Below are 26,699 nucleotides of genomic sequence, written 5' to 3'. Positions count from 1 at the left end.
CCACCTCATCACCATCTCTTCCTTCGCCTACTGTCGCATTCCAATCCCCCATCACTATCAAATGTTTCCCTGCAGGAACACACGCGATCATGTTCTGTAACTGATCGTATATCCTATCGACCTCTTCTTCCCTATGGTTGCTCGGTGGCATGTATACCTGAATAATAACTAAGTTCAACGGTTCTGCTTTTATCTCCTTTAGTAGTATTCTATCCATTACCTGCTCTATGTTGACTACGCTTCTTCCTACCTCTTCATTTAATACTATGGCAACCCCTCGTTGGCTCTCATCCCCACCGCTGTATATTATTCTATACTTATCACTGCAGTAATCCCTGCTATCCTTCCATCTCACCTCGCATAGACCTAAAATATCTATATTTCCCCTTTTCATCTCTCACTTAACATTCTCCAATTTCCCTGTCCTCATCATTGTCCTAACATTCCACGTTCCTATTCTAACTAATTTGGTCTTCTTCTCCTGCGTCTTCTGTCCTGCTGCTGCTGGTTTTCCCTTGCAAGGGTTTCGTGGGATGACGACCGCGGAAGCCTTGCCTCCCCCGCTGCTGGGCACGACACGGCCGATTGGGCTGAGCCCCGTGGTTGCCAGGACTCAAAATATCTCTATTGTCCATCATATTTTTCTTGGGAATGATAATTGAGGTGGTTTCCCATTGCCTTCCTCAATAGTGTTTTTAACGTGACACCATCACTTACTGGCCGCCCCACTGGGGTCAGACTCCATTGCAGCCGCCTCACTGAGGAACAGACGCTGCGTGGACTACCTTTCGTCTGGCTCCTAACCTTCGACCTATCTGGCATGGGTGACCCTACCAGGAGCAATTTTTATTACTCCCGCCAGCACAGCTCTAGGGGTCATCGGAACGCACAAGCCCTTCCACCACGTCAAGGTTGTAGTCCGGGGAGGGGACATATATATATATACATATATATATATTTTCATACATACATATACACACATACATATACGTACATTCAGTAATATATATACAGTAACATATACATATCAGTAACATATACATACATATTCTATCAGTAAGAGTGAAATAGTACTGAAGATTGTGCATTCAGAATTTGGGAAGTCAAAATTGAGGGCATGTTTTCATTGTACTAACTCCTAATGGCCTCCACCCTCTGTTGATGAAGAAAAAACTGACAAGCAGCCCTGCCTCCCCCTTCCTATCTATATTCCCTGGATGTCTTGTCTTGATAAATATATGCAAAAAGAAACATAAACTTGCTATTTAAAAAGGTGGTGGTTTGCATTTGGATTGGGATATTTCGCTGATTCAAAAATGTATACTTGACTTTTGAAGAGAAGCAGGCACTCAGTTTAGGTAAATTAAATTTTAGGCTTTCTTTTAAGATAACAGCAACAAGACCTTATTCCAGCAGAGGAAAGAAAGAAAAAATTTAGATTTTTGTGAAACTGGTATATAAGGCCCTGAAAAGCTAACACTTATATTTACATATATTTGTGAATGTAAATTCAAAAATTCTGGACAACTTTTAAGCAAATGCATCAATTACGACCAAAAGTTATGGATGCCAGATATTGGATATCAATGCTCTCATAGCTGCTTGTTGTAGGTAGTATGATTGGAAACATAAATGCATGATATGGCCAGTACATCGTTGTTCCAAATTATTTTCCTTTTTGTTGTGAAAGATAAGGACAGCATTTTAATAATTAATTGAAGTTTATTGCATAATTGGTCGATATAAACTTAATGCCATATAATCTTCAATTACTTTATGAATGGTCTATAATAAAAATATTTAAAGGAATGAGCACAATACACTGAACTCATGAGGTCCTTTGGAAGTTATAATTTTTGCTTCATGTCCGTCAACATAAATCAAAACCTCCCTTATCATAAAAATTCAATTAATACAAATTTGAAATATATGAGTACGTTCTTAAAATCATATTTTTCCAAGAAAATACCACAACTAAAAAAAAATAATGTGGAAATCAAAAGTACTCTTCTTCTATGTATTTTAGACCAATCATTTTAATATATATATTTTTATATATATATATATTTTTTATATTTTTTCACTCATCATTTTAATTTATTTATATTGATAATCATATGATACAAAACAACATACTCCAAGAATACATGATCTTCAAAATATTGTATTGCAATTTATCTGGCAAGATAACTGTCACACAATAGAGTGATAAACTTTACTACAGTACATAATGGAGCACAGTATTTTTAATCTCTAAACTAATGGTACTATTGCAATTATCACAGCAACACGCTGGCCTGATATAGAAGCCTTCACCATATTTAGAAATAATCCCTAGAATACATACTCATATACCAATTGACAGTGTGAAACTAGTAGGTGTTTATATGAATGATGTTCCTGGTAAGAAGCAAGAAATTCTATGAAAATATGTTTTGTTGACTATCCATAAAATATAGCAAGTCCGAAAAGTAGCATGATTCTTGGGATATGATTAAATTAGTTGGACAATTCAATTGAATCATATAGGCATAGTTATAATATATTTCAATTTAAAACAAAATCAATATTTGAAATATAAAAAAAAACACAGTAATCAAACCTAAGGTCGGTTTAGTAGGTGATGGTAGAGTTCACCCAGTACTAAGCCCTATACGGGGTGTGAAAATTCACACATCAGGGTAGGGGGGCCAGTTCCTTTCCCTGTACCGGTTATGGTTTCCCAGGAAGACCTGGTACCCAAGAAATCACACAGCTTGGGTGGAGCTGTAGGTGCCCAGAGTGCCTTGCCCGGGAATTGAACCCGGGACCCTCTGGTCAGCAGTCCAACGCTCTACCCACTGGTCTACAGCGACCTATTTTTGAAATTTATTAATCAATAAATATATTAAACAATAAATTCATTTTCAAATTAAATATTACATAAATATAAGAACACAACAACAAATGATTGAAAATGTTTAGGTAGAAAAATAAATACTAAAAAAGATGTGTGCTCATAATAAATCTTCGCCAACTAAATCATGAAGACCAGAATTAAGCAATCTGTGTTTAAACTGAAGGTCAAACTAAATTAATCACATGCATTATGGTTAATGATTCGTGGTATTTAAATTGTGTGGGCACTTATATTCATGAAACGCAGTTGTAAACATGACATAAATGACCCTCGAGCTGAAAAATTATTTTACAATATATTTTTATTCCATATCTTTTAAGTGAATGATAGTGTTTGTTGGCAACTAAAGGCAGGAGACATACATTGATGACTGCCAGGGATATTATGAGTGGGAGATGCCATAGACTGAGGAGAGAATAGTGCAATATGAGGAATTCAGGCCTGAAATTCTAGATAAGAATATATTGATGTTTCCCATGCAACAAGCTTGAATACTGTGAGATCAATTGTAATCATTAGCTTCACATATTTTATTTTGTAAATTAATGAAAAAAGTACATATGAAGGGGGACCCAAAGAAACTGGAATTCTTTATTCTTACAAAACCTGGCCAGTAAGAGTCTGCTAAAGATGAAACCCGATACATTATTTTCTCATGCATGTGTTTGAAAAGGTACTCTGGGCATTGTTATGAGAGACATCACATGAGAGGCAGAGAGGTAAGGGTAATAGGAGAATAGGGAATCATAGACAGCTGCCCATATTATAACCCTTTATCCACCCAGGAAAAGCCCCTTGCTAGCCTGATGGCAGCCTTCTGCACAATGTTTTCACTGTGTATATTTCAATCAATTTGCTTAACCATTCAGTAAACCAAAGAGAGTGAACAATTTCATTCAGTTTTCTACATTTATATAAGTCAAGAATTGTAATTGACTTTTTAAAATAGATAATTACCCTACGTCAATTACATTCTAAGCAAAAACCTCTCCATACAATTTTTTAATAGTTTCTTGGTATTACTTATGATTCTTGCACCTTGTTTTTAGATACATGAATGCAATTATTATGATAAATAGTAAATCAGATTTACTCTTCTGTTTGTATTTATCATTTCTTAAAAATGAAGTCATTTACATGGAGGGAAAATAAAGTGTAAATAATACTTATGATCGTGTGCTCTGTATAAATACCACAAAATGAATTAAAATCGTCAATCACCGCAATAATACGCGCAATTCAAAAGAAAATCCCAATAATAAATGGAATTTGCAGTATGTGAGCCGTAGTAAATATTAACTGAGAGAATAACCACGCATTATTAAGCGGTCGATATTTATTAATTAATGTATCAATTCTTTTAAGTGTGCGTTGTGGAAATGATGGCATCGTACATTTCACCACCTGCGGCGACAAATTCGATTCCTTAGTTCGTCATACATCACCTTCCGCAAAAGAACTTCCCAGCTGCGAACTTCCGATTCGAAGATACCGCCGAGCGGAGAAGCGCCACGAAATGCCACTGAAATGCGGCAGGAGTCGGAATCATTTTACCCGCTAAACCTTAACCCTTTGGGTACTATTTTACCCTTGCGTGGATCGCACGAAACACTCGGTCCTTCATGAGCTCGAAATTCGCACAAAAACGTGGTCGATTGACCCGTTCAAGGTCAGATCGGGAGAAATCAGCCGAACCAGGGATCGTTCAAGGTTACCCCAGAGCGGCTGAAGGACACGAAAAAGAGTCAACTGGGACCCTTAAGACGGAGGTTATCGACCAATATTATTGGACAGTAAACAAATAGCTAAGAAATTAGCATTCTTGAGTTCTTTATGCCGTAATGAGAATGATGCGAAGCCCGCGTTCATCGTTTGATCCGTTAATGGGTAGAATAATTAATCGTATGCATTTTTATTCCTCTAATTATCTAGAAGAAGCAAATATATTCGGAGTTCCCTTCACTGTATGCGCATGCTATCAAGTTTGCAATGATAAACTTTCTTAATATTGGCCGTAGAGAACCGTTTCAAAGACCAACGCAATCTGCATGGTGAATACATGCCGACAGTGCAACAAGTTGGAACCAAATGTGTGCCATAAACATTTTGGGGATTCTTCTGCGCTCGGACGCGCATCGGCCGGCCGCCTGGCCTCGTGGCGACTGAAGCAACAAGCCGGATCCCGCTTCGACGACTAAAGCGATCGAACCGCTCTTGAATAGTCGTAATAGGGTATTCATAGATTTCGAAAGAATTTTGTAGTTCTTTAGGTTTTCGCAATTCAACTAACTCTGGTTAGCTTTCCAAAGAAATCGCAAGTCAATAACTGTCCCACGATCGCGTTCAAATCTTTGCTTTGCAAAAGTGCTGATTTCTCGACGCCTGAAGTTTCATCGCGTTTGAAGGTTATTCCACCATTTGGACCACTTTGGGCAGCAACCATAACATGCAACTGTTCCTTATTACCTCGGGAATTACAAAATATTCCTTTGCGGGTATGTGTAGAAATTTTCGCAAATATTTTACTCGTGTACTACAATGGCAATGGTCTCTTCATAATATTTCTAAACTGTTGGTTTACCGACTGGCCGAAACTTTCCCGTTTTAAGAATCAGGAATGGTCTTTGCTCTCTCCCACCGCGAATCGACGGAGATTCTCACTACAGGCTCACGCGAGAGGCTCACAGCTGATGTCACCCCCAGCGCGCAATGAAATGTCCAATATATACAGGTATATTTATCCGGATCGCATGTTGTCAATCGTGATATTCTCTCGATTGACATCACGGTCGTCTTTTCAATGAATTTCTGAAAATGGTATGTCAACTTCCAAAAATACCTTTTTCAAAAATCTTTGTTTTTATAATTTATTTTTATGCAAAAAGTATATTCTCAACTAAGTTCCTTTTATTGTGTATTAAGTCTTTTTCATACATGTGATATGAAAACTATAAATCCATTGGATTCTAAATAAACATTTGATCAGTCATTGTTTTTAAATTAATTATTTCATTGTTCGTCAGTTAGTTATTTTGCTTTATGATTTTGATTATTATTTTAAAGCAATCAATTGGGGGACGTTGAGTCTATGGATCCAAGGGGGCGGCGGCTCGAAAAGGTTTGTGAAAAACTACTTTAGAGCGTATGAAATTCAAATTAGCATCTTGAATCCTATCTAACCTTTCTTTTTCCTAAACGTATTTATGATGTTAAGTTAAACGTCAAACCTTTCTTCATATTAACCGCAAAAATTCGTTTCAAACACGTCCGTGATCTGCCCAATGCATACATGTTGATTATGCCATGGTTCAGTTGCCATCCTTTATTTTACAATATTTGGAAATCCGTTCGCGCGCGGATGGGAACGCCTGACCCTGCGTGGTCTCATGCAATGTAAGCATAGAGCAAGCAGTTGATTCTGAGTCGCTGATTACCCTTTCCCAGCTTTTCAAGAGCGGTAGGATTTTTATAGTCGTCGATGTGGGGGGAGGGGGGTATCGGCTTGTTGCTTTAGTCGCCACGAGGCCAGGCGGCCGGCCGATACGCGTCCGAGCGCAGAAGAATCCCCAAAATGTTTATGGCACACATTTGGTTCCAACTTGTTGCACTGTCGGCATGTATTCACCATGCAGATTGCGTTGGTCTTTGAAACGGTTCTCTACGGCCAATATTAAGAAAGTTTATCATTGCAAACTTGATAGCATGCGCATACAGTGAAGGGAACTCCGAATATATTTGCTTCTTCTAGATAATTAGAGGAATAAAAATGCATACGATTAATTATTCTACCCATTAACGGATCAAACGATGAACGCGGGCTTCGCATCATTCTCATTACGGCATAAAGAACTCAAGAATGCTAATTTCTTAGCTATTTGTTTACTGTCCAATAATATTGGTCGATAACCTCCGTCTTAAGGGTCCCAGTTGACTCTTTTTCGTGTCCTTCAGCCGCTCTGGGGTAACCTTGAACGATCCCTGGTTCGGCTGATTTCTCCCGATCTGACCTTGAACGGGTCAATCGACCACGTTTTTGTGCGAATTTCGAGCTCATGAAGGACCGAGTGTTTCGCGCAATCCACGCAAAGGGTAAATAGTACCCAAAGGGTTAAGGTTTAGCGGGTAAAATGATTCCCAATCCTGCCGCATTTCAGTGGCATTTCGTGGCGCTTCTTCGCTCGGCGGTATTTTATAACTAGAATTACGGGGAAGTTTCCAATTGTTTAGTTTCAACATTTATTGATGACAATGACTTAGGGAAACCATAAATGGGTTTCTTATCTTGTATCCGTGTTAAATGAAGGAAATAGTCTAAAAATTATTTTTTTAATTTACTCTTATGGATTTCATTTTGTTAGTAACGGAGGGTAGATATTGGCGATGTAACCACCCAATACCATGAAAGAGTTGACATATCTTGATGAAAAATGAATTAAACAACATTGGATATTTGAATACCAGAATTATTAACACATGTGGCTTTGAATCAACATTCATTACCCCGTCATAAATAAGTTTTACACAATATCTTGAGTTAATGTTCAAAGATAAAATTTTATGGCGGGATGAACCCAGACAGGAATCATTATTCCAAAGTATTATCTGGAAGAGTTGTCTTTTTACTGGTTGGCCTCTTTAAAGTGGATATATATTTTTCAAAAGCAATCATTTTCAGATATTTAGTGTTTTTGTAAAGGGCATCAACTCTAAACATTTATTTTTATGTTACGTTCATGAAATTGATTAAAAAATATATTTTGCGCTATTACAAGGACAGCATTACACACAAAAATTTCCCAACAAGGCTGATTTTCACCTGTTTTAATCCATTCTGCTTACATTGTTGGAATTTGCCATATTTTAAATAGATAGGTACCTTATTAAAGAAATATCTATTTTGGAAAGGAATTGCAAGAGTAATCTGAATTCAATTACAATCCTTGATTTATATGAATGTGGAAAATTGAATTAAATTGTTCACTCTTTTTGGTTTACTGAATGGCTTAGCAAATTAATAGAAATACACAGTAAAAACATTGTTGAGAAGGCTGCCATCAAGCTAGCAAGGGGCTTTTCCTGGGTGGATAAAGGGTTATTATATGGGCAGCTGTCTATGATTCCCTATTCTCCCATTACCCTTACCTCTCTATATGTCTCTCACGTCATGCTTTTGGGTCCCTTATGGACACACTCTTCAGCACTTACCTTACATTCTGCCTCAAAATAGATCAGAGGAAGCCAATTTGATTTTTTTCACACAAATGGTTTCAACATTTTAATAACAGCTAATTTATTTTCATGAAAAACAATTTTTATTTATTTACAAATGTAACAAAACTATTTTACATTTCAGAAAGAGTCACTTTCAAATGAAAATTTTTTGTCAATTTTTATTCAATGACATTTTGCTCAATTTATTTAACAAGGAGACCATATCTTCACCCCTGGTGGCTCGCACAGGAATTCCATACGCAACCATTGAAGCAGAGGTCATGAATTGGCTGGCTGCGTGCTTGGACATGGCCCATGACCTCAGGAGATCACCATGCGCAAGCGACAGAACCTCTGGTGCGCTCAAACTTGGCACTGAAACAACATTCCTCTTACTTTTCGATATCCGAGTAGTAAATTTTATACCCCCCTTTGTCTTATCATCCTCTGCTTTTGCTTTGGGATCATTCTTATCTTCCCCCACACCCTTAGCTGGACCCAACCAAAGATCCAACAACTTCATGGTGATTTTGTCACACTCTAAATCAGTTACGGACCACAGCATTCCAACGACACACGGACTGCCAAATAGAAATGGAAAACAATGATGCATATAAGTTTTGGATTTAAGTTATAGAGCATATATACTATAATAATAAACATTTTTTTCAAAGCATATATTGAATATTTTATGAATACATATAAACACATTTTAATTAGGTCCCATTTAATTTCTTATTATTTTAAGGTACCTGGAGCCCCATATTTACATGTTTTCATTTTCCAGCTATACACATCCCTATTTGCTAAAAATAAAAAAAAAAATTCACATTCGAAAACAGTTACTCATGTACATCAGTCTTATTGAAAAAAAATCTTTTTTGAATTATTTTCGTACACATACAGTACATTTAAAAAAAAGACGAGACAGAATTAATGTGAAGGTTTTTATAGAATAATTGAAATACATAGGTGATGGCAGTGCAAGAAGCTATTAGTGATGGAAATTTAAAATTATTACAATAGTAATCTCGAGTCTGCCTGCAAAAGATTCCTGTTATGGAATGAATAAATTGTATGACTAATAGTTGGCTACATAATTCATATATTGTAATAACACCTAAGGGAGACTATTCATATCCCACATAAGTTGAAATAAGGAAGAATGAAAATGACTTTTAATTCTTCAAATTCCAACATTGACCAAACATTCCTCATTAAAAGAATCAACGCTGTTTCTTTAGAAATTTTCAACTGCCATAATGATTTTTTAAACCTAAGCGCCATTCACTTTTTACATCAAGTATTCACTGATTAATTTTCACTTTTTAATAATATGGTATGTTTTTATAGGCCGAATATTGATATTGCAATGAAATTAATGCTTATGCCCAATAAATTACAAACAGTAAAATGGGTGAAATCGAAAAATATTCAAGTAAAATCAAGAAAGGACAATGCTCATGCATGGGTGACCTACAGAATGGGTGACTAAAATCTGGACAACCAATGAGGTACACCTAAAGGAAACAGTTTATACAATAATTCATAATTAAGTGGTTCAGGAATTCACCTTCTGCCAAGCAGGTGCAGGTAAACTGCTCCCCATGGATCCAGGTGGGGACAGAGGCGTTCTGTCTTCGCACTGCTACAGCCCATCAATAACATTACTGCACGGAGTGAGTCTGGCTGGTGCTGTATATCCTTCATGTACTTTGATCCAGAACCATGCCCAGAGTACCTTTTCAAAAACACACGAGAAAATTATTTATCAAGTTTCATCTTCAGCAGCCTCTTGTTGGCCATGGTTTTGAAGTGATAAAGAATTTTAGTTTGTTTGGGTCCCCCTCCACATGTATTTTTTTCATTAAATTTGTAAAGGAAATATGTGAAGCTAATGATTAAACATGACTTCACTGTATTCAAGGTTGTTACATGGGAAATATCTGGTTTTTGTTACTTGTCGTGATAAATAAAGAAATACAGGGTCAAAAAATGCATACATATTACATTATCTAAGCTCAGCAAAATTGGAAATGTGTTGAAATGGAAAATAATATTCAAACAAAACATCAATACATTACGAGACTCGTATTTAGACAATATCCAGAATTTTGCCATCTTTAGAAACTTGCTACACAGTTTACATGTTTTACTTATTCAGTTAGCGTATCAAAAATCTTTCAAAAGGTATAAAACAAAATGGTATAACATATAAACATCAAGCTTTAAATGGGTTTGAACTTCATGGAAGAACATTGTTATATGCATGCATATTTTGCAATGGATTTATTTTTTAAAAATAATGCTCGCCAAAACGCAGGTCTTTCCTAAGTAGCAACCAATAGTGTTCATGTCTTAAAGAAATATTGTATCACGTTGCCCACTACTGTTGAAAGTAATAAACAATTACTTAGTATAGATCATTATTGTAGTGTTGGTGTTGTCTACTTTATCATGGACATATTTTAAATTTGGTTTTCAATCAAAGACACAAATAGCTAACCGAAAATTGCTAACTGCAATTGTATTCACATGGGTTGGGACGGACCTAACTGTGAGGAAGAGCAAACAAGGAAAACGTGTTAGATGGGAATGCCGTTTTGACAGTTATTCCAGACTTCACCAAGAGCATGATTGAACAGATCAGGGAAACTTTGGCCAGTGGACTCACAGTAGTAGGTCATGCTCCTTAATGACTTTAACGAACTCTTCAGGGGACATCTCCACCCCTTTCTTTCCCTTCCAAATTTCAGGTCTGCACTCCAGGTATTGCACCATTCTCTCCTCAGTCTTTGGCAACGTCCCATCTGGATTCACCACATAGTATCCCTGGCTGGCATCAATGTATGCCTCCTGCCAACAAACACCAACATTCAAAGAAAAGATATGGAGTATTAATATATTGGAAAATGATTTTTCAGCCTGAGGGTTTGTTATGTCGTGCAAAAAATGTGTTTCATGAATATGAGTGCCCTAAAAATTTAAATAAAATGGATTTTATTCAAGCTGTTACAATGATTTTCATTCAGGTAATTATCAACATCCCTTTTCACTTATTCATGTTTTTGGGTGTCACAGATAAGAAGACCATGACACTTTGGAAGAAATCAAAAAAAGAATTTCAGCACCCTGCGAGTTGCAACGATTCTAGTTATGTTTGACACTACATAATCAATATTTTTTGTTTATCTTGTATGCTTACTTTGAAGATCTCTCATTGATGAATTGAATTTTATAAATCACCTTATATCTTAGGCATAAGATTCTTAGATAAATAAGTTAATATTAAAATAAAGTGAGACCATTATGTGTTGTCATTAATTACTGCTGTTGGTAATCTTTTTGGTGTCTTATTTTTGAGAATGAACCCATGTACTTTTTTCCTGCAAATATTTTGGGTTAACTGAGGACTATATTCTTAGAATTAAAGATATTGGCAACTTGTGCATATATGCATATACAAAGAGATTACTAGAATATTCAATTGCTTCCGGCTCAACTTTGTGGAAATTCATTTTAATTAAATGAAGAATATAATGTATCTTTCTACTGTCCTTTAATTCACGTACAACTAGTTTCAATGGTCAAGTGTCATCATCAGGTACAAATTAATCAAGTGGCAGTCCATTTATATACCATTCATGAGGGAGAGAAGGGGTGGGTGAGAGAGGGGGGGGGAAGGCGGCGAAATAAAATGGGGTTGCGATTGGCGTTGATCGGGAGGGGGGAGAGGGGTGTTAAGTGTCACGACAGGTGCTTGGTTGGTTTACAGTGGGGTGGGGGGTTTGTCGGGTCTATCTGCGAGGGAAAGGGGTATAAATGGACTGCGACTTGATTGTACCTGATGATGACGATTGAGCGTTGAAACTAATTGTACGTGAATAAAGGAAAGCTTTCATTTTTGAACAGTAAAACATATGTTTGAGGAATGCACATGAAAGATCCTCTTTATTACCCTATCATCTCACCTTTATTTTTTTTCTTTCAACGCAAAGACCGTGTGCAAAATGTATAGATGGGACACGACTGTAAGAATGACCATCCAGGGCTGGCATTGCTTCCCATGGGACACCTTCAATCCTCTGCATAAAAAAAAAGGAGATTTCCATTAGAAAACACAATGAAACTGGCTGTTTCAATATCATTGATGAAAGCCCAGATAATCCACAAAGATCATTTAAAAAAGTTATTTAGGAATGTTTTTGATAATTATGTCATTTATTTATAATAATGGCAATACATGGCCATTCTTGGCTCGGCAGTATCTTCCCATCAGAAGTTCATAGTATGGGCGTTCTTTCATTGAGGGCAATATAATATGAACTAATGAATTGTATTTTTCACTCAGATAGCAAAATGGATCATGCCATAATTCCCACGATACACAATTAAAAGAATTGAAATATAAAATAATAAATATCAACTGCATATTAATACAAAGTGGGTCGCGGTAGTCCAGGGGATAGAGCATTTCACTACTGACTGGAGGGTCCTGGGTTTGATTCCCGGGCACCTGCAGCCCCACCGAAGCTATGTGATTTTTCGGGGACTAGGTCTTCCTGGGGAACCATAACCGACACAGGGAAAGGAACTGGCCACCCTACCCTCATGTGTGAATTTTCACACGCCGTATAGGGCTTAGTACTGGGTGAACTCTACCATCACCTACCAAACTGACCTTCGGGTTGATTACTGTGTTTATGGTTATTAATACAGAGTAATTCTGTCATTTACTAAAGCATATTTACCACAAATTCCTCGACTGAATTCAAAATTTAAATGACCAGGCATTATGCATTAGTAGGCATCTATTACATATATATTGTGATAATTATGCCAAACATAATTATCTTAAGAATAATGGTATTTTGTGACCACAGCATCAAGGCATCGTTTTTCTCCCACAATGCTCCTGTATTTTATTATACTTACAATTTATGGTTCTTGTGCTTGGTTGGATTTCTTTTTAGGAAACAAACTTACCGTTTTGTCTTCATGAACTCTACTCAAAAGGCATTGACAACCTAAGCAAGAAAGCATAATGTATGGGATTACTTTAGTTTGACCTTCAGTTTCAACACAGATTGCTTAATTCTGGCCTTCATGATTTAGTTGGTGAAGATTTATTGTGAGCACACATCTATTTTAATATTTATTTTTCTACCTAAACATTTTTAATCGCTATGTTGTGGTGTTCTTATATTTATGTAATATTCAATTTGAAAATGAATTTATTGGTTAATATATTTATCGATTAATATATTTCAAATTAAAAATGGATGAAGTGGGTAAAAGTGGATGAAGGGGGTATTGACCGGCAGGGGTATGTCGAAGACTGTGATAGAGGGGAGAATGTTGGGCAAAAGAGGTAAGGGAAGGAATAGGATAGGGATGTTGGACGGGATGAAGGGAGGAAGAAAGTATTCAGAGCTGAAGAGGGACCTGATGTAGAGTAGGATGTTGTTTTTTTTGCTAGAGGTCACAAATTATTTAATTAGTAATTATGTCCATCCAAAAACCTACCTTAACCTGTAATTACCTAATAATAATATTTCAAATATTGATTTTGTTTTAAATTGAAATACATTAGAATTATGCCAACATGATTTAATAGTAATTGTCCTAATAATAATTTAATCATCAAATCTTTTTAATCATATCCCGGAAATCATGCTACTTTTCAGACTTGCCACATTTTATGGATAGTCCACAAAACATATTTTAATAGAATTTTTAGCTTCTTATCAGGAACGGTTTTCATATAATGCTTTCACATTGTCAATTGATGTATGTATTCTAGGGATTATTTATTTATTTTTTTTACACCCCTTGCAGCAGCTTGCGGGGCATTACATAGATGTGATTTGGTTTTAGCAACAGAGAGGAGAAGGATTGCTTAGTTATCAGTACAACATAATATCCTGTGAAATTCACTGGAAGAAGCAACACTGGTATTCCCAGCTCAAAACGATTGTAGAAGGAATGCAATGAAATATAAGGGGATTTTAAAATCTAGCCTTCATAAATACTCATTTGGATATGCATTTGAACTAAATTTTATTTCTAAGATTATATAATATCTAACATTCTGCAGAGGAAAAGTTCACTTTCATAAATGAGTACTTATTTTTACAGCTATGGATTGGGATGGTGGATTGGCTAAGTATGAGAAAACTTCAAGTCGTCGGCTTATATATTTTCTTTCTCAGAGAAGGCCAAAAGCTCAAACAATCTACAATGTGAGTGTCCTTTTAAGTGTTACTACTTTATTTGTGTTCTATTGCGCCATCAAAATATTATATATGTGTATGTATATAAAACCATAAACACAGTAATCAACCCGAAGGTCGGTTTGGTAGTTGATGGTAGAGTTCACCCAGTACTAAGCCCTATACGGCGTGTGAGATTCACACATCAGAGAAGTAGAGCCAGTTCCTTTCCCTGTGCCGGTTATGGTTTCCCAGGAAGATCTGATACCCAAAAAATCACATAGCTTGGGTGGAGCTGCAGGCGCCCAGAGTGCCTTGCCCGGGAATCTATATACATACATACATATATATTTTTCCTGTTCTTTGACCATACAGACTTCATTTGAAGATGATAAAAGCACGATTAGATTCCTCCATTTCTGACGAAACCTTGGCACAAACCTTGTCTAGTATAAGAATGACAGGGTGTCGCTTCCACTGGCAAGGTTTTGTCTTCAAAGAAGACTCCCTCATGCCTTCGATGGCATCCATCATCTCAGAGATCTGCTCACGTTGCGCATCAGGAAGGGCATCACGCAGCATCTTGTGCACCTCCGCTGGCTGAAGATTAGGCATTGCACCCAGGAGAAGGGAGAGGATTCCACGCGAGCGATCTGACACATCAACAGACTCGCAAGATGTCAGCACTTTGTCCACCATGGCTGAAAGGAGAAATTCATCTCGCTATCTCTTGATTTCAAATGCTAACAAGATGTAAATTTTTTAACTATTTGAAGGACTTCTTGGAATCGAACAACTAAATTTAGAATAAAAATTTCCTTTGAGGGCACAGAAAAGGGTTACTGCAATAGTTCCCAGGGAACTGATTCATATTATAATTACTTAGCCAAATTAGGAAGAGCGAAAGGAATGAATATGGAGACGATGAAAATAAATATTTGTTTTGATACAACGTGTTGCATCACATTGTACTAAACCAAATTAATTCTGTGAAAAAGTATTCTCTCTTTCATTTCAGGGATATACAAATCTTTCATGAAGTGAAGCTTGACCATTTTAAGGTTTATTTTATTTGTAACTGTTTTTATTGGGAGGGGAAAACCACAAATTTGGCAGACAAAATGGACTGTGTCCTCTCACCTTCTATTTTCTTTTCATCTTCAGCATCAATAAACTTCCCAAGGAATAAGCACTTACGGCCCCTTAGCCATTGATTCTCAATACTGCTCATGAGAACCTAACGACAAATGAAACAATGAAATAGTAGATAAGTTGCAAGGTTCAAGAGAAATAATAATTCAAAATGTCTGTCATAATTTTCCACGGATTATTTCACAGTATTACCATACGAAACAGGCTTTTGCCTTAATGCATAGTCGGCACAGCTGTTTCTTTTTTGTTTTGATGTGAGGTGAGGAGTAAGAAGTGAAATATTTGCATGCCTCATATGGGTATTTTCTGCAGATTATTGAATGGTATTCTAACACCAAACTCCTTTGGATTTCTCCTGACAATCCCCCATCGCAATAGTCTTCCCAAAGTGTGCATTCTTGTATTTAATCTGATATGATGGCATAACTCCAGGTAAAATACTTGGGAGGAAAATATAGTCTCACAATCGGATATACAAGTTGAGACTACTGAAGGGAAACATCAGCCCAGAGTGTAGTATATAGGTTGAAGAGGTGTGATGATTAGGGGAGAGATGAAAATACATACCAGGGATCAGTAGAGAATGACATATTAAAAGGAGCACTGAATTTCAAAGGACTTCAGTCATAATTATTACAGAATGTAATGCTAAAAATTACAACTACATGGGTAAAAAAAACATCAGTATACAACAGCACAAGACAGACAACACATTCCACATGCTGTATAGTGCTAAACCAGGGGTTAAGGAATGTACGTTTGTACTTTTTAGTGCTTCATCCACATATTCCAACTCAAAGATAACAAGGGTCAAACAATTTAACTCATTATTACATTTTTCCAGCATGAGAATTCTTTCCCGCATGCCACCTAAAGTGTGCTGAAGATAGTGTGCTGCTGAGCCAATATAAGAATGTCACAACTCGAGAATTTAAGTTAAAAAAAAACTCAAATCACAACTAAATAATCAAAGAGTATTGTTTCTTTGACCTACAGTATGAGCTGCTATAATTTTTTACCGAGACAGTTGTATTTAAAGCATGGAGAGAAGCATATCTATGAATACGAGTACCATCAGTTACGTAAGCTCTTATTTACTGATAAATTTGGGCTAATTAAAAAAAAATGGGATAGGCTCTTTGAATCGCTGTAATCAATGAAGAAATTTTTTGCCTCACTTTTTAAGAAAAAGAAATGGAAAGAACATCTGAATGCAAAATATTTTCACTCAAATTATTTTTATTAAATCAAGTTTGGAATTTAGAGATGTGTACAAAACCCACGTCATGTAAACCAACTCCCCTCAAAATATTTGTACTTACGAATTAAGTTAATTAAATTTAAAAAGAAAGCCTCTGGCCACTGCATCATAAAGAGAGCTTGTTTTCAGTCATTTAAACAAAACATCTCTACTAATTATTATAGCTTACTTTCATTCGTGTGCTATGGGCATCCCTCTTTGTCCAGTACTCTTTGGGATTCATTTTTTTCCCATTCTTCAAGACTTGAAGTTCATCAGCTATTATATTTTCCAGTTCCTGAAAAAGCACCAAAATATTTTGAGTCATTAGCAGTTAAATATCATGTGGATAATTCTGTTGATGAAACAAATTATGTAATAAGGACATTCATTTTTTAAGTTCCTCTTGTGACCCAGTTACTTGAAAGGAATGATTTACGATTCAGACATCTTTGGAATAATATTCCAAAACCTAAGAAAAAGTGAGGTGAAAAAAACCTTAGACCTAAATCTGCCACAAAAACAGGATCCCATTATCATTTTTAAAACTGGGATTGAAGATTTCATTTTCTCAGAAATTCAATTAATAATCATAATATGACTTTTTTTAAATTTGCTCCAGAGAATGTGGTTTACATGTATAAAACAGGTCATATAAATACAGCATACAATTACATACACTACATAAGGAGTCAGATTAATATGGATACATGCATTATAAATACATAAATTCATTTCAATGCAACAATTTCAGAGTGTAAAAATCATTCGCCTTGACTGGGATTCGAACCCAGATCCCTAAATATCCGGTCGAGTGCTTTCGCCAGTTAAGCTACCGAGGCGTCCTCTTAAACTCTGAAATTTTGGGGCTTTTAAAGGAACAAGATGTTGTGATGAAATGCCGTACATACAATGTCACAGGCATTCATATTCGTGCGCGACGCGCCACAGTCCCCGAGGTTAAAGCCAACTTTTAAACACTCATGGTGTTTATACTTTGACAAATTCCAAAGAAGGGTTCGAATCCCAGTCAAGGCAAATGATTTTTACACACTGAAATTGTTGCATTGAAATGCATATTAGCGGATGACTGCGTCAAAAGTTACTGTTGCGGTATCTCCCGCAGTTTGTATGGAATTTGACATAAATTCATGTTTATTAAATGAACACATTTGTATCTTTCCACTGTCCTTCATTCACGTACAACTAGTTTCAACGCTTAAGTGTCATCATCAGGTACCTCATCATTACCTGATGATGACGCTTAGGCATTGAAACTAGTTGTGCGTGAATAAAGGACAGTGGAAAGTTATATTGTTCTTCATTTAATAAACATGAACTTCCACAAAGTTGAGCCGGGAACAATTGAATACATAAATTCATCATTATATTTAAATGTACTGCTAACAAGATATTGATATAGCAATTGTTTAAACTATGGGACATTAGAGATTTCCCTTAGTTTCTATGGCAGACAAATTAAGAAGTTTTCCATCTATATAGATTGATTTCTTGCTAAAGAGGCTGAAATTAAGAGTGAAATTGCTTAAGCATTTGTAGGCTCCGGTGTTGCATTCATGGGCATCACCATTTATTTCAATATCAAAAACTCTTTTGCTAACAAATAAAAACATTTGCAAGAAAAAAATATATGGGTAAGCTAAAGTGAGGATTTCAATGGATTTGATGAGGGCCTGGAGACTTTTTTCCCTGGGATATCACCCTGAATCCTAATGGTTCATTTTTGGAGCTTGAAAAAGCTTAATGAATTTGTCTCTATTCATAATGGACTGAAGGTGCTGTCAGTGTGTTTTTAATCCTTTTCAGGTGGTAGCAACCAGAAACCAATTTAGAACGTATACATTTGTTGATATGGGTTTCTCAGAACAGAAGACTCATGCATTTACAAGGAACCACTAAGGAAAAAATCAGTGAAGGAAAATACAGAGAGCGGAGTATACAAGCTCCAACGTAGTGACATCAATTTGAGCTATATTGGGAACAATGACACGGAATTTTCCAAACAAGATCAAAGGAACACAAGTCATGCTTCACAAACAACCATTTCATCTTCAACTTTGCCAAACAGCTCATAGATCATAAACACATTAGCAATGTCAAACCAATGGGCCTTGTGACCCCCAACCGTGAACCTTCCTGACCACCTCCATTCTCCTCGGACCTTACCCTCCCCACTCGCTGTCTCCCACCGCCCCTGCATCCCTGAACCACCCCCATTAACTTCAATCAATTCCAGCTACCCCTTTCCCCTCATCACCTCCACCATATATATAAGACCGACCTGTATGTGTACCAGAGGATGTCGCCGAAGCATCAAAACTAGTTGTGCCGAATAAAATTGAGTGGAAAGATATGTTGGTATTTTTACTTCAGTGAAAAAACCCCCTCTCCTTGCCAATGATACCTGCCCTACCTCCCTTCCCGCCCACCCAGGCATCCAGTGCTATATAACAATGAGAATACTTTTGTAAAATTGCCAGATAATGATACTGAATCGAATCCAATTACAGTAAAGTACTATTTTTGGATAATTGCAGTCTGCAAGATCCCATAATCTAGTTTTGCACATGGCTGAAAGTAATGAAAAATAATTTATTCAATCGGAGATATGCCTTGAAATTCATTGAATTGTAAAGAATTAAACAATATTTTTCAGGAATTTTTTACTAGTCATGGATGTAAACATACAACAAAGGATTATCATGCAAAAATCACAGCGATTCAATGTTCTGGGTGACTCAACATGGGAACCACAGCTTTATATACACAACCAAGTTGACCACCCAGGGTAGATTATTGTTAAGTAGATGCCTGTAGTGGGTGTCCTTGCAATAAACAAACTCATAGAGAAACACATACTCTATTCTATTCTTAATGCAACCAACTTATAACAAATTGCGATCACACCTATTAAGATGCAGTAGACACTCATTATGTCCTAGACTTCTCAGTGAAAACCTCATTTTAAGTTCAAGATAATGTGGATCTAAAACACTTAAGTAGCGACACTATTTATTTCTCCCTCAACTTTCAATTTTCCATCAACTTTGTGTTATGTCGTCACTTATGCTTTGCACAAAATGCTTAAATGAGACTTACCATTTCACATGAACAGATTGACAGATAGCATGGTTAGCATTCTTCTCTGGATTACCAACATCAGATCATTCCTCTTACTATTAAAATGTTCCACACACACCCCTCATACCATTCCCTTTCAGGCATAATCAACAATTCACTTGGGTTCACAAAAATGATAGTCGACTCACCTCCATAAATGATTTGGTGACATGAGATGAATTCTGGAAAATCTGTTGACCGTGTGGTATTGAGGGATTTGGCACAAGGTGAACTTGAGAGGTGATGATGGCAGGTTTTGGGCCACATTCCATTCGAGTAACATAGAGGGACGGAGGGCAGGAATATCTATGTTTTTCTGGATTCACCACAAATTGCACATCAAATGCTGAAGTAACTTGCACTATAGTCCATTCTGGAAAATATAATATGCCCAAATAAAAAACCCAATGAAAAAGAACAAACAACTATTCAAAACTATGGGAGAATATTAATTTTGGCAATATCTTTCAAAAGATTTAATTATGGGCTTAATAGCAGTGGCTGTGGAGCATTGTAGGTAGTACTAAGCAAGTTGAGTTTTAGGAATAATGAACTATGAACTTTGAACTATGCGTTACTATGGACAAAACTGATCAGAAGTTAAAAAAATGAATGTTTCACATTAAAAACATGAATAGGTACTTTTTCTGCCAAATATGAACACTATTTCCACACTGACAATGATGATATTTATGAAGCATGAATCATGGCCACTTCATTCAGTTGTCAAGAATATTTAACTGCAGAAGGAAAATGCAATGAAATATAATGCTTTATGTGATTGGCCTTGTCTTTTACTTTCACTTTTTTTCAGACTAATATTTCATTGATTTCTAGGGATCAGAATGAAATTTCTCTCTTCAGCAATCAAATCTATTTAATACTCCAACTAGCATCAGTAACAACACAATGAAGTTCCACTTTAAGAGGTATGCTGTCCTATATGTATTACAGTATGCCACTTTATGATTACAAAATATAAAACTCAGCCATTTGATGACTACAAGAATTATCAACCTACTAGAAATTTAGGATCACCACACCAGATGTGTGAACAGCTAAAGACCAAATAATCTTGGACAATTAATTAATAATTGTTATGTCAATGTAATTCTCTTTTTTTTTTAAGTTTTCCACATTCCTCAGAACTGAAGCAGCCCTACGTGCCCATATCAGTTTGTTTGTCACCATTGAAGGCCCATCTGGGAAGTCGGTACCCATATTATTGAAAATGGACAAAGGGATGGCAACTGGTTATGTGCCAACTCCTTTTTCAAAAAAGGGGTCCCCTGTGACTTACTAAAAAATTAGTAGTAGTAGTTTTTAGGGGAGGCGACCGACAGCTAAGGTCATTTACACCATAGGGGATGGACAGGAAAGGACGAAGGGGGGAGAGAAACCCCGCGTCAGCATTAGCCTACTCTTTACGAAAGGCGCCAAGGGGTCCGCAGCCTAACGTCCCATCCGACGGACGGCGTATTCACTCAAAGTGCCCTCCACAAAGCTACAAAGGGCCCTCTGGGTGGGAAGCCAGTACGATAGCACCCGAACCATATCGATCCCCCTAAAAAATTAGTATGATCTCATTTGGTATTGGGCAGATGACTGTCATGAATATACATATGGGATGAGAACCCCAAGATTTGAAAGATGAATGATCATTAAGTCCCAGCAAGGATTTTCCCTCAATGGTACCTCTGCTAGTTGCTTACCCTTACCTCCCAACAATTTCCCTTACCTTTAATCATTTCAAACCAACTCCACACACTCCCTAGTGCATATCAAATGCCTTTAGCCATGCATCGACCTACACAGTGTGCTAACGCCAGAAGTGATGATACAGACAAGGCAGAAGCAGACCATGAGTGCAACCATCACATGAAGACACAAAATAAGGTCCTCATATATGGAGTGAAAAGTATGAGATGTGTTTGAAGGGTATGCATCTGCCAGATGACATGAGCAGTGATTAAGTGATGCCCAAGAGAGCCAAAAGTTTACAACTCTCTCCATTACTGGATTAGTTACCCAATTATATTAATCATTATTATGTTTCTGCAAATCTTTATCTTAAATATTAGAAAAAAAAACAAATTTCCTTCACCCTCTGAATATCTGACACAAAAGAATGAGTTCAATGTTAAAAAGTGTAACCCACATTATATAGCCTGTTTCATTAATCAAAGCTGCATCAGCTAAGTTGCACTTCACCGGGCATTTACATATGAGCAGATGTAAACAAGCTCACCTCATAAAGAGAAGGATGGGAAACTGAACCCACATACTCTCTCTTTCCCTTTATAATCTTCTCCCTCACATGTCAATGTCACCCAGGCTCTCAAAAGGTAATATTCTAGGAATGTGATTGCACTCATCTGAGCCATAAACACTCTACCATTTTGCATCAATATTCTCTATGATAAAATCAGTACATGGGCATGTTCGTTCTAATCATCTCTACTCCCTCTATGTGTAGTGTGAATTAATCATAACAAGTACTTAAGCGGGCATTATTAATCAGAGTCTTGATAAGCCCCACAAGCTAAGGACATATAAAATTATATCCTCTTTCCTTATTTAGTTATCCAGTGAAATGTGACCAAAATTGAATTTACCGTCTGTGACCTATGAATCAGTTTGAACATCCCAGAGGGTAATGACAATGGTCTAGGGTTCAGAATCTTGTCACAATGGTAATCCAGATGATAATATAATTGAAGTACAGTCAGACAATATAAGCAATATAAACTATGATCGCAAACTAAACTCATTGCAGGAGAAATTATTGAGTTCAACTCTTTATATTTACGAAAGATAACTCTAGAAAAATGGCACTGAAAGGTTGCAGGGACTTAAGCCCTCACATATAAAATCCGAAGAATGACTAGTTTTGTATATAATTATTCGCAGGCAGGCAACGATGAGCAAATCTTTTTACACTAGTGCTAAGAGAAGTTTTCTACCTTGAGGTAAGTCTTTCAGCCGTTCGATAATTCCTTGTCCTCTAGACGCTGAAAACTGTGTATTTATACCATTCAACGACCGCCTCCTTTCCGGGCTTATATTATCTACAAAATCAATTTTTACTGAATCTTTGCCATTGGCTGGATCATTGGTGTTATTTCTCCTGCAGTAGAAAAAAACACAATCAGTAAAATAACAAAGCTACTCTAAGAATAATTTAATTACCCTCGTTTCTTACCTCATTAGATAATTAGCAGAAGTTTCTGCTTTGTGACGTAAATATATCGCATGCGTTTCCGCTAGGTGAAAAACAGCATCCAAATCATTTCCTTTAGAAAAACACTCTTCTGCAGCTATCTTGCAGAAACCTGAGGTACGATAATGGATGGGTATTTAGGAGCGGAATGATTTAATCAAACACGAGAAACAATGGTTTATACCTTCCCACGAAGAGATGACGGGACAGTGTTTTAGTTTTGAGTTATAACCAAAAACATCATTTAACACTTGATCCATACTGTATTGAGCCATCCCGAGTGCTGTTCGTCACCGGACTAGAATTACTTCCATGGAAAAATGTGTGTATTAGTATCACTGAAATATCTATACACTGTACTGGCCAATATGCAGTCCTGTACTTTCTCCTCGAAGGCCAAGTTTAGTTAACTGAAAGTAAACACAAATCCACCAAAATCCCGCCATTGAATATGAGTAACGAATTTCGCAACTGGTCGGTAAGAGTATGGCGAGATATTTGAATGGGCTTAAACCGTATGTAGATGTATTCATAATAAAAACGTACCAGTTTCCGAAAACATTGATATTATTAGTATCTGTTGTCATCAATACTTTATTGTAATGAATACTTAATCAATTTGAAAATCATTTAAAAAACAACGGACGCTAGTGCATCTGGCAACCAGTAAATGAAGTTCAAGAATAGATCTACTCACTTCTTCCTGTATACTTCCTTCGGCACGCCTTAGAGAAAGTCGCAAATATAAAAAATGAAATGTTATATCTGCGTATCACTTTGCCTAAGGATTGACCCATGCGATTGGCAGTGTTCAAAAATTATGTATCATTGAAGAAGTTCGGAGGCTCGGGAAAAATTTGTCTCCGTGTGTCAGAATGTAAACAAAAACAATAATATGTGAAAGTGTCTTTTCGAAAATTTTCGCTACATCTTTACTGTGTATCAAATGCCACAGATAGATTAAATGTCAACATTTTGGAATAATATATCGAATTTCATCTCAATATTCAAATTCGTGACATACTTTCACCTAATTGCAACATTTTTATAAATAGTCATTGTACATTAAGGTCATCTAAATATGTGCAAGAGTGCAAAGTGATGATATTATTTCAAACATCAAAGAAAGCAATAATATTCTTCAAGACGCTCGTAGTCGACGTGCTAAATTTAATCAATTCATTACCACTGTTTGAAATCTAATTTCATACGACCAAGTAGTAGGGAAAATATGTCGTACAGCTATGCTAACGTTGCCTATAAACACAAGGTCTTGACTAGATCGCAAAAATTGACCCCCAAAAACTGAAATCAATATTTAAATTTCAATTAATTTCGTCATTACTTGAAATTAATCCTATGACAAATGTCTACACTCATTTCTTCTATTGTAATTTTCAGCATACATTTAGCAGCATTTTCATGCGTACTTATTATAATTATTTATGTACCCTGCAAGCTACCGCTAAGGTGTGTGGCAGGGGATGAAAACGCACCATAACAATTTTGATCTGAAATTGACCTTACCGTGGTCGGACAATGTTATTCTGATCCCTAATCGTTCATGGAAAAATCCACATCTTAAATCCAAGTGTTCTACACTTAATCTCTCTAATTTTACTGGCATGATCTCTCCTATCATAGTGCAATGGGGGTAATAATACATTTTCAACATCACTGCTAAAGAGACGCCCTTCGAATTTATACAAGAGATTTAATATGTAATTTAACCTTAGCTTCGTGAGTGATTCCCAGACTAGCTGCTCAAGTTTATCATAGCAACGCTCTACAAATCTAGCTCCTCTATGCTGCTCACGATCCACTTTGCCAATTAATCCAACTTCGCGAGAATCCCATATACTTGCAACATATTCTAAATGAGGCCTAACCAGCGAAAGATATTTCATAAAACATATTTCTTCTCCATGACATCTGTCATTACTTTTTCCATCTAGCTCTGATGACTTAATCCCAGCATATTTGGAAGAGGGTTGATGGACGTTAGAAAAACAAAAATGACGTTATTTTTTAAGAATATCTGAGAGATGTAAAATCAGTCTACAAGAAGATAATTGAGATTTGATGAAATATTGAGGTTATTAAACATTATTTGGTTAAACCTTTTTACATTTTGTGTTATTAAAAGGTACTAATTGAACTAGAATGTTATTCTTCCTTCATCAAATTAACATATGCTTTTGTTGTCTGCTAAAAAACATGTCGACTGCATTTGAAATTAAAACCTACAACTGTATTCATAATTCCATTATGTCAAAGGGTAAGGATATTTCTTCCTTTAAGAAATTTCATCTGACTTCTTTCCTCTCCTTCTCTGTGAGCCTCTTTTTTTTGTAATTTGATTCATCCAATTTTCTTATTTTTTCTATCAATACACTTAAAGGAAACATCCAAACACCAATCTTTGACACAAAAAACTAAATTCTCATCTCAATAACATCAGTTACCCAATCAACTAGAAAAAAATTAAAACTAAGCCACTAATTAAAATTTTACACAACACATCAATCAAATTATTATATAAATTGTTTACATCTTTTCTAAAAAGTATTTGCTCTGTTAGGAATGGGCTTGAATAGTTTTGCAGGTAAACTGTTCCAATCAACAATTGTTTTATTAAGTATTGAAATTTTTTTACTTGCTCTTTGTGCCTGGCATATTACCTTGAATTTGTGATCGTTCCCCCCTGTAAAATTTGGATTTCCTGCCTCTTTCCTTAGTTCTGCCTAAGCTTTCTTTCCCTTAGAGGATTGTGGAACATTCCTCAAAGTCTGCTTATTTTTCTTCTACTTTGTAAAAGTTCCCAGGCCAGTGTTTTTTAACATTTCAATCACACTCTCCATCCTCCTATGCTTCCCCAGTACATATCTGAAAGCCTTTCTCCGTACCTTCTCCAGTTTTCTAATAAGTCCTTCATGCAGGTCCCATACAAGTGATGAGATATCTAAAACTGGCCTTACCAGGGTCTAATACGCCTTTTCCTTAGATGCTCTAATACTCCCTTTGAGGTGTATTGATTTCCCTTATCCATTCTGGCCATTATATCCTTCTAGCTTCTTCCAAAGTTGCAGTTTGTGCTTCTAACATAATCCAAATATGATGGGTGAGTGTGCAGTTCCTAACCTAACTCCTTCTTCCGTCTACACTGTTATGTTAAGATTTAATTACAGAGAATTCTAATCCTGTCTTTCATTATAAGGAACTAATATCGACAAGCTAGGATTGTTAGTCTTTCAATCTAATGTTATATCAAAGTGAATACTGCAATTACATGGGTATGTATTTTATGGAAATTAAAAACATGTGACTGATTAAGCATGAGTGTTTGTTCATAGTAACTTGAATTATTTTCTAACTGAATTGCTGTTATATGAGTATGAAATTAGCACATCTAGTGTATAAAATCTCAGCTTTTTTCAAATCTTCATTTTATCGATGCCACATGCTTCGGTTTAAAATTACTATATATCCTTATGCTTGGGATGTTAAACTGAAAATTCAATAGTAAAGTGCCAAATATGAAAAAATTAGACCAGAACTATCGATACTTTGTCTGAACTTTTTTGCTGAAGAAATTAACTCACTATTCTTGATGCTAAAGGTTCA

General features: G+C 36.3%; 1 protein-coding gene across 1 annotated transcript; it reads right to left on the bottom strand.

Annotated features, from left to right (window-relative positions):
- Positions 1–8,263: 8,263 nt before the first annotated feature.
- Positions 8,264–23,466, bottom strand: Sse (extra spindle pole bodies like 1, separase). The gene is made up of 11 exons (XM_071599178.1): positions 23,260–23,466; positions 23,058–23,187; positions 22,819–22,982; positions 20,005–20,228; positions 16,905–17,012; positions 15,463–15,559; positions 14,764–15,023; positions 12,082–12,195; positions 10,785–10,966; positions 9,684–9,851; positions 8,264–8,691 (listed from the first exon to the last, which is right to left on the bottom strand). Exons 1-11 carry the CDS (start codon positions 23,348–23,350, stop codon positions 8,283–8,285), a joined length of 1,947 nt encoding a protein of 648 aa, XP_071455279.1. The 5' UTR covers positions 23,351–23,466; the 3' UTR covers positions 8,264–8,282.
- Between the last annotated feature and the right edge of the window lie 3,233 nt (positions 23,467–26,699).

This window comes from Hetaerina americana, unplaced genomic scaffold (assembly GCF_022747635.1).
Source record: "Hetaerina americana unplaced genomic scaffold, ioHetAmer1.1.p SCAF_1, whole genome shotgun sequence".
In the NCBI taxonomy this organism is placed as follows: domain Eukaryota; kingdom Metazoa; phylum Arthropoda; class Insecta; order Odonata; family Calopterygidae; genus Hetaerina; species Hetaerina americana.
Note: the sequence above shows the minus strand (reverse complement) of the source record. Positions and strands in the feature narration are given on the sequence as shown.

Bases quoted from the DNA above. Each gene is read 5' to 3' on its own strand.
- Sse (XM_071599178.1), bottom strand. From the start codon at position 23,350: ATGGCTCAATACAGTATGGATCAAGTGTTAAATGATGTTTTTGGTTAT. The intron at 23,188-23,259 runs GTATAAACCATT...ATCGTACCTCAG, and splicing joins CGTCATCTCTTCGTGGGAAG to GTTTCTGCAAGATAGCTGCA. The intron at 22,983-23,057 runs GTAAGAAACGAG...TTTCTACTGCAG, and splicing joins TCTGCTAATTATCTAATGAG to GAGAAATAACACCAATGATC.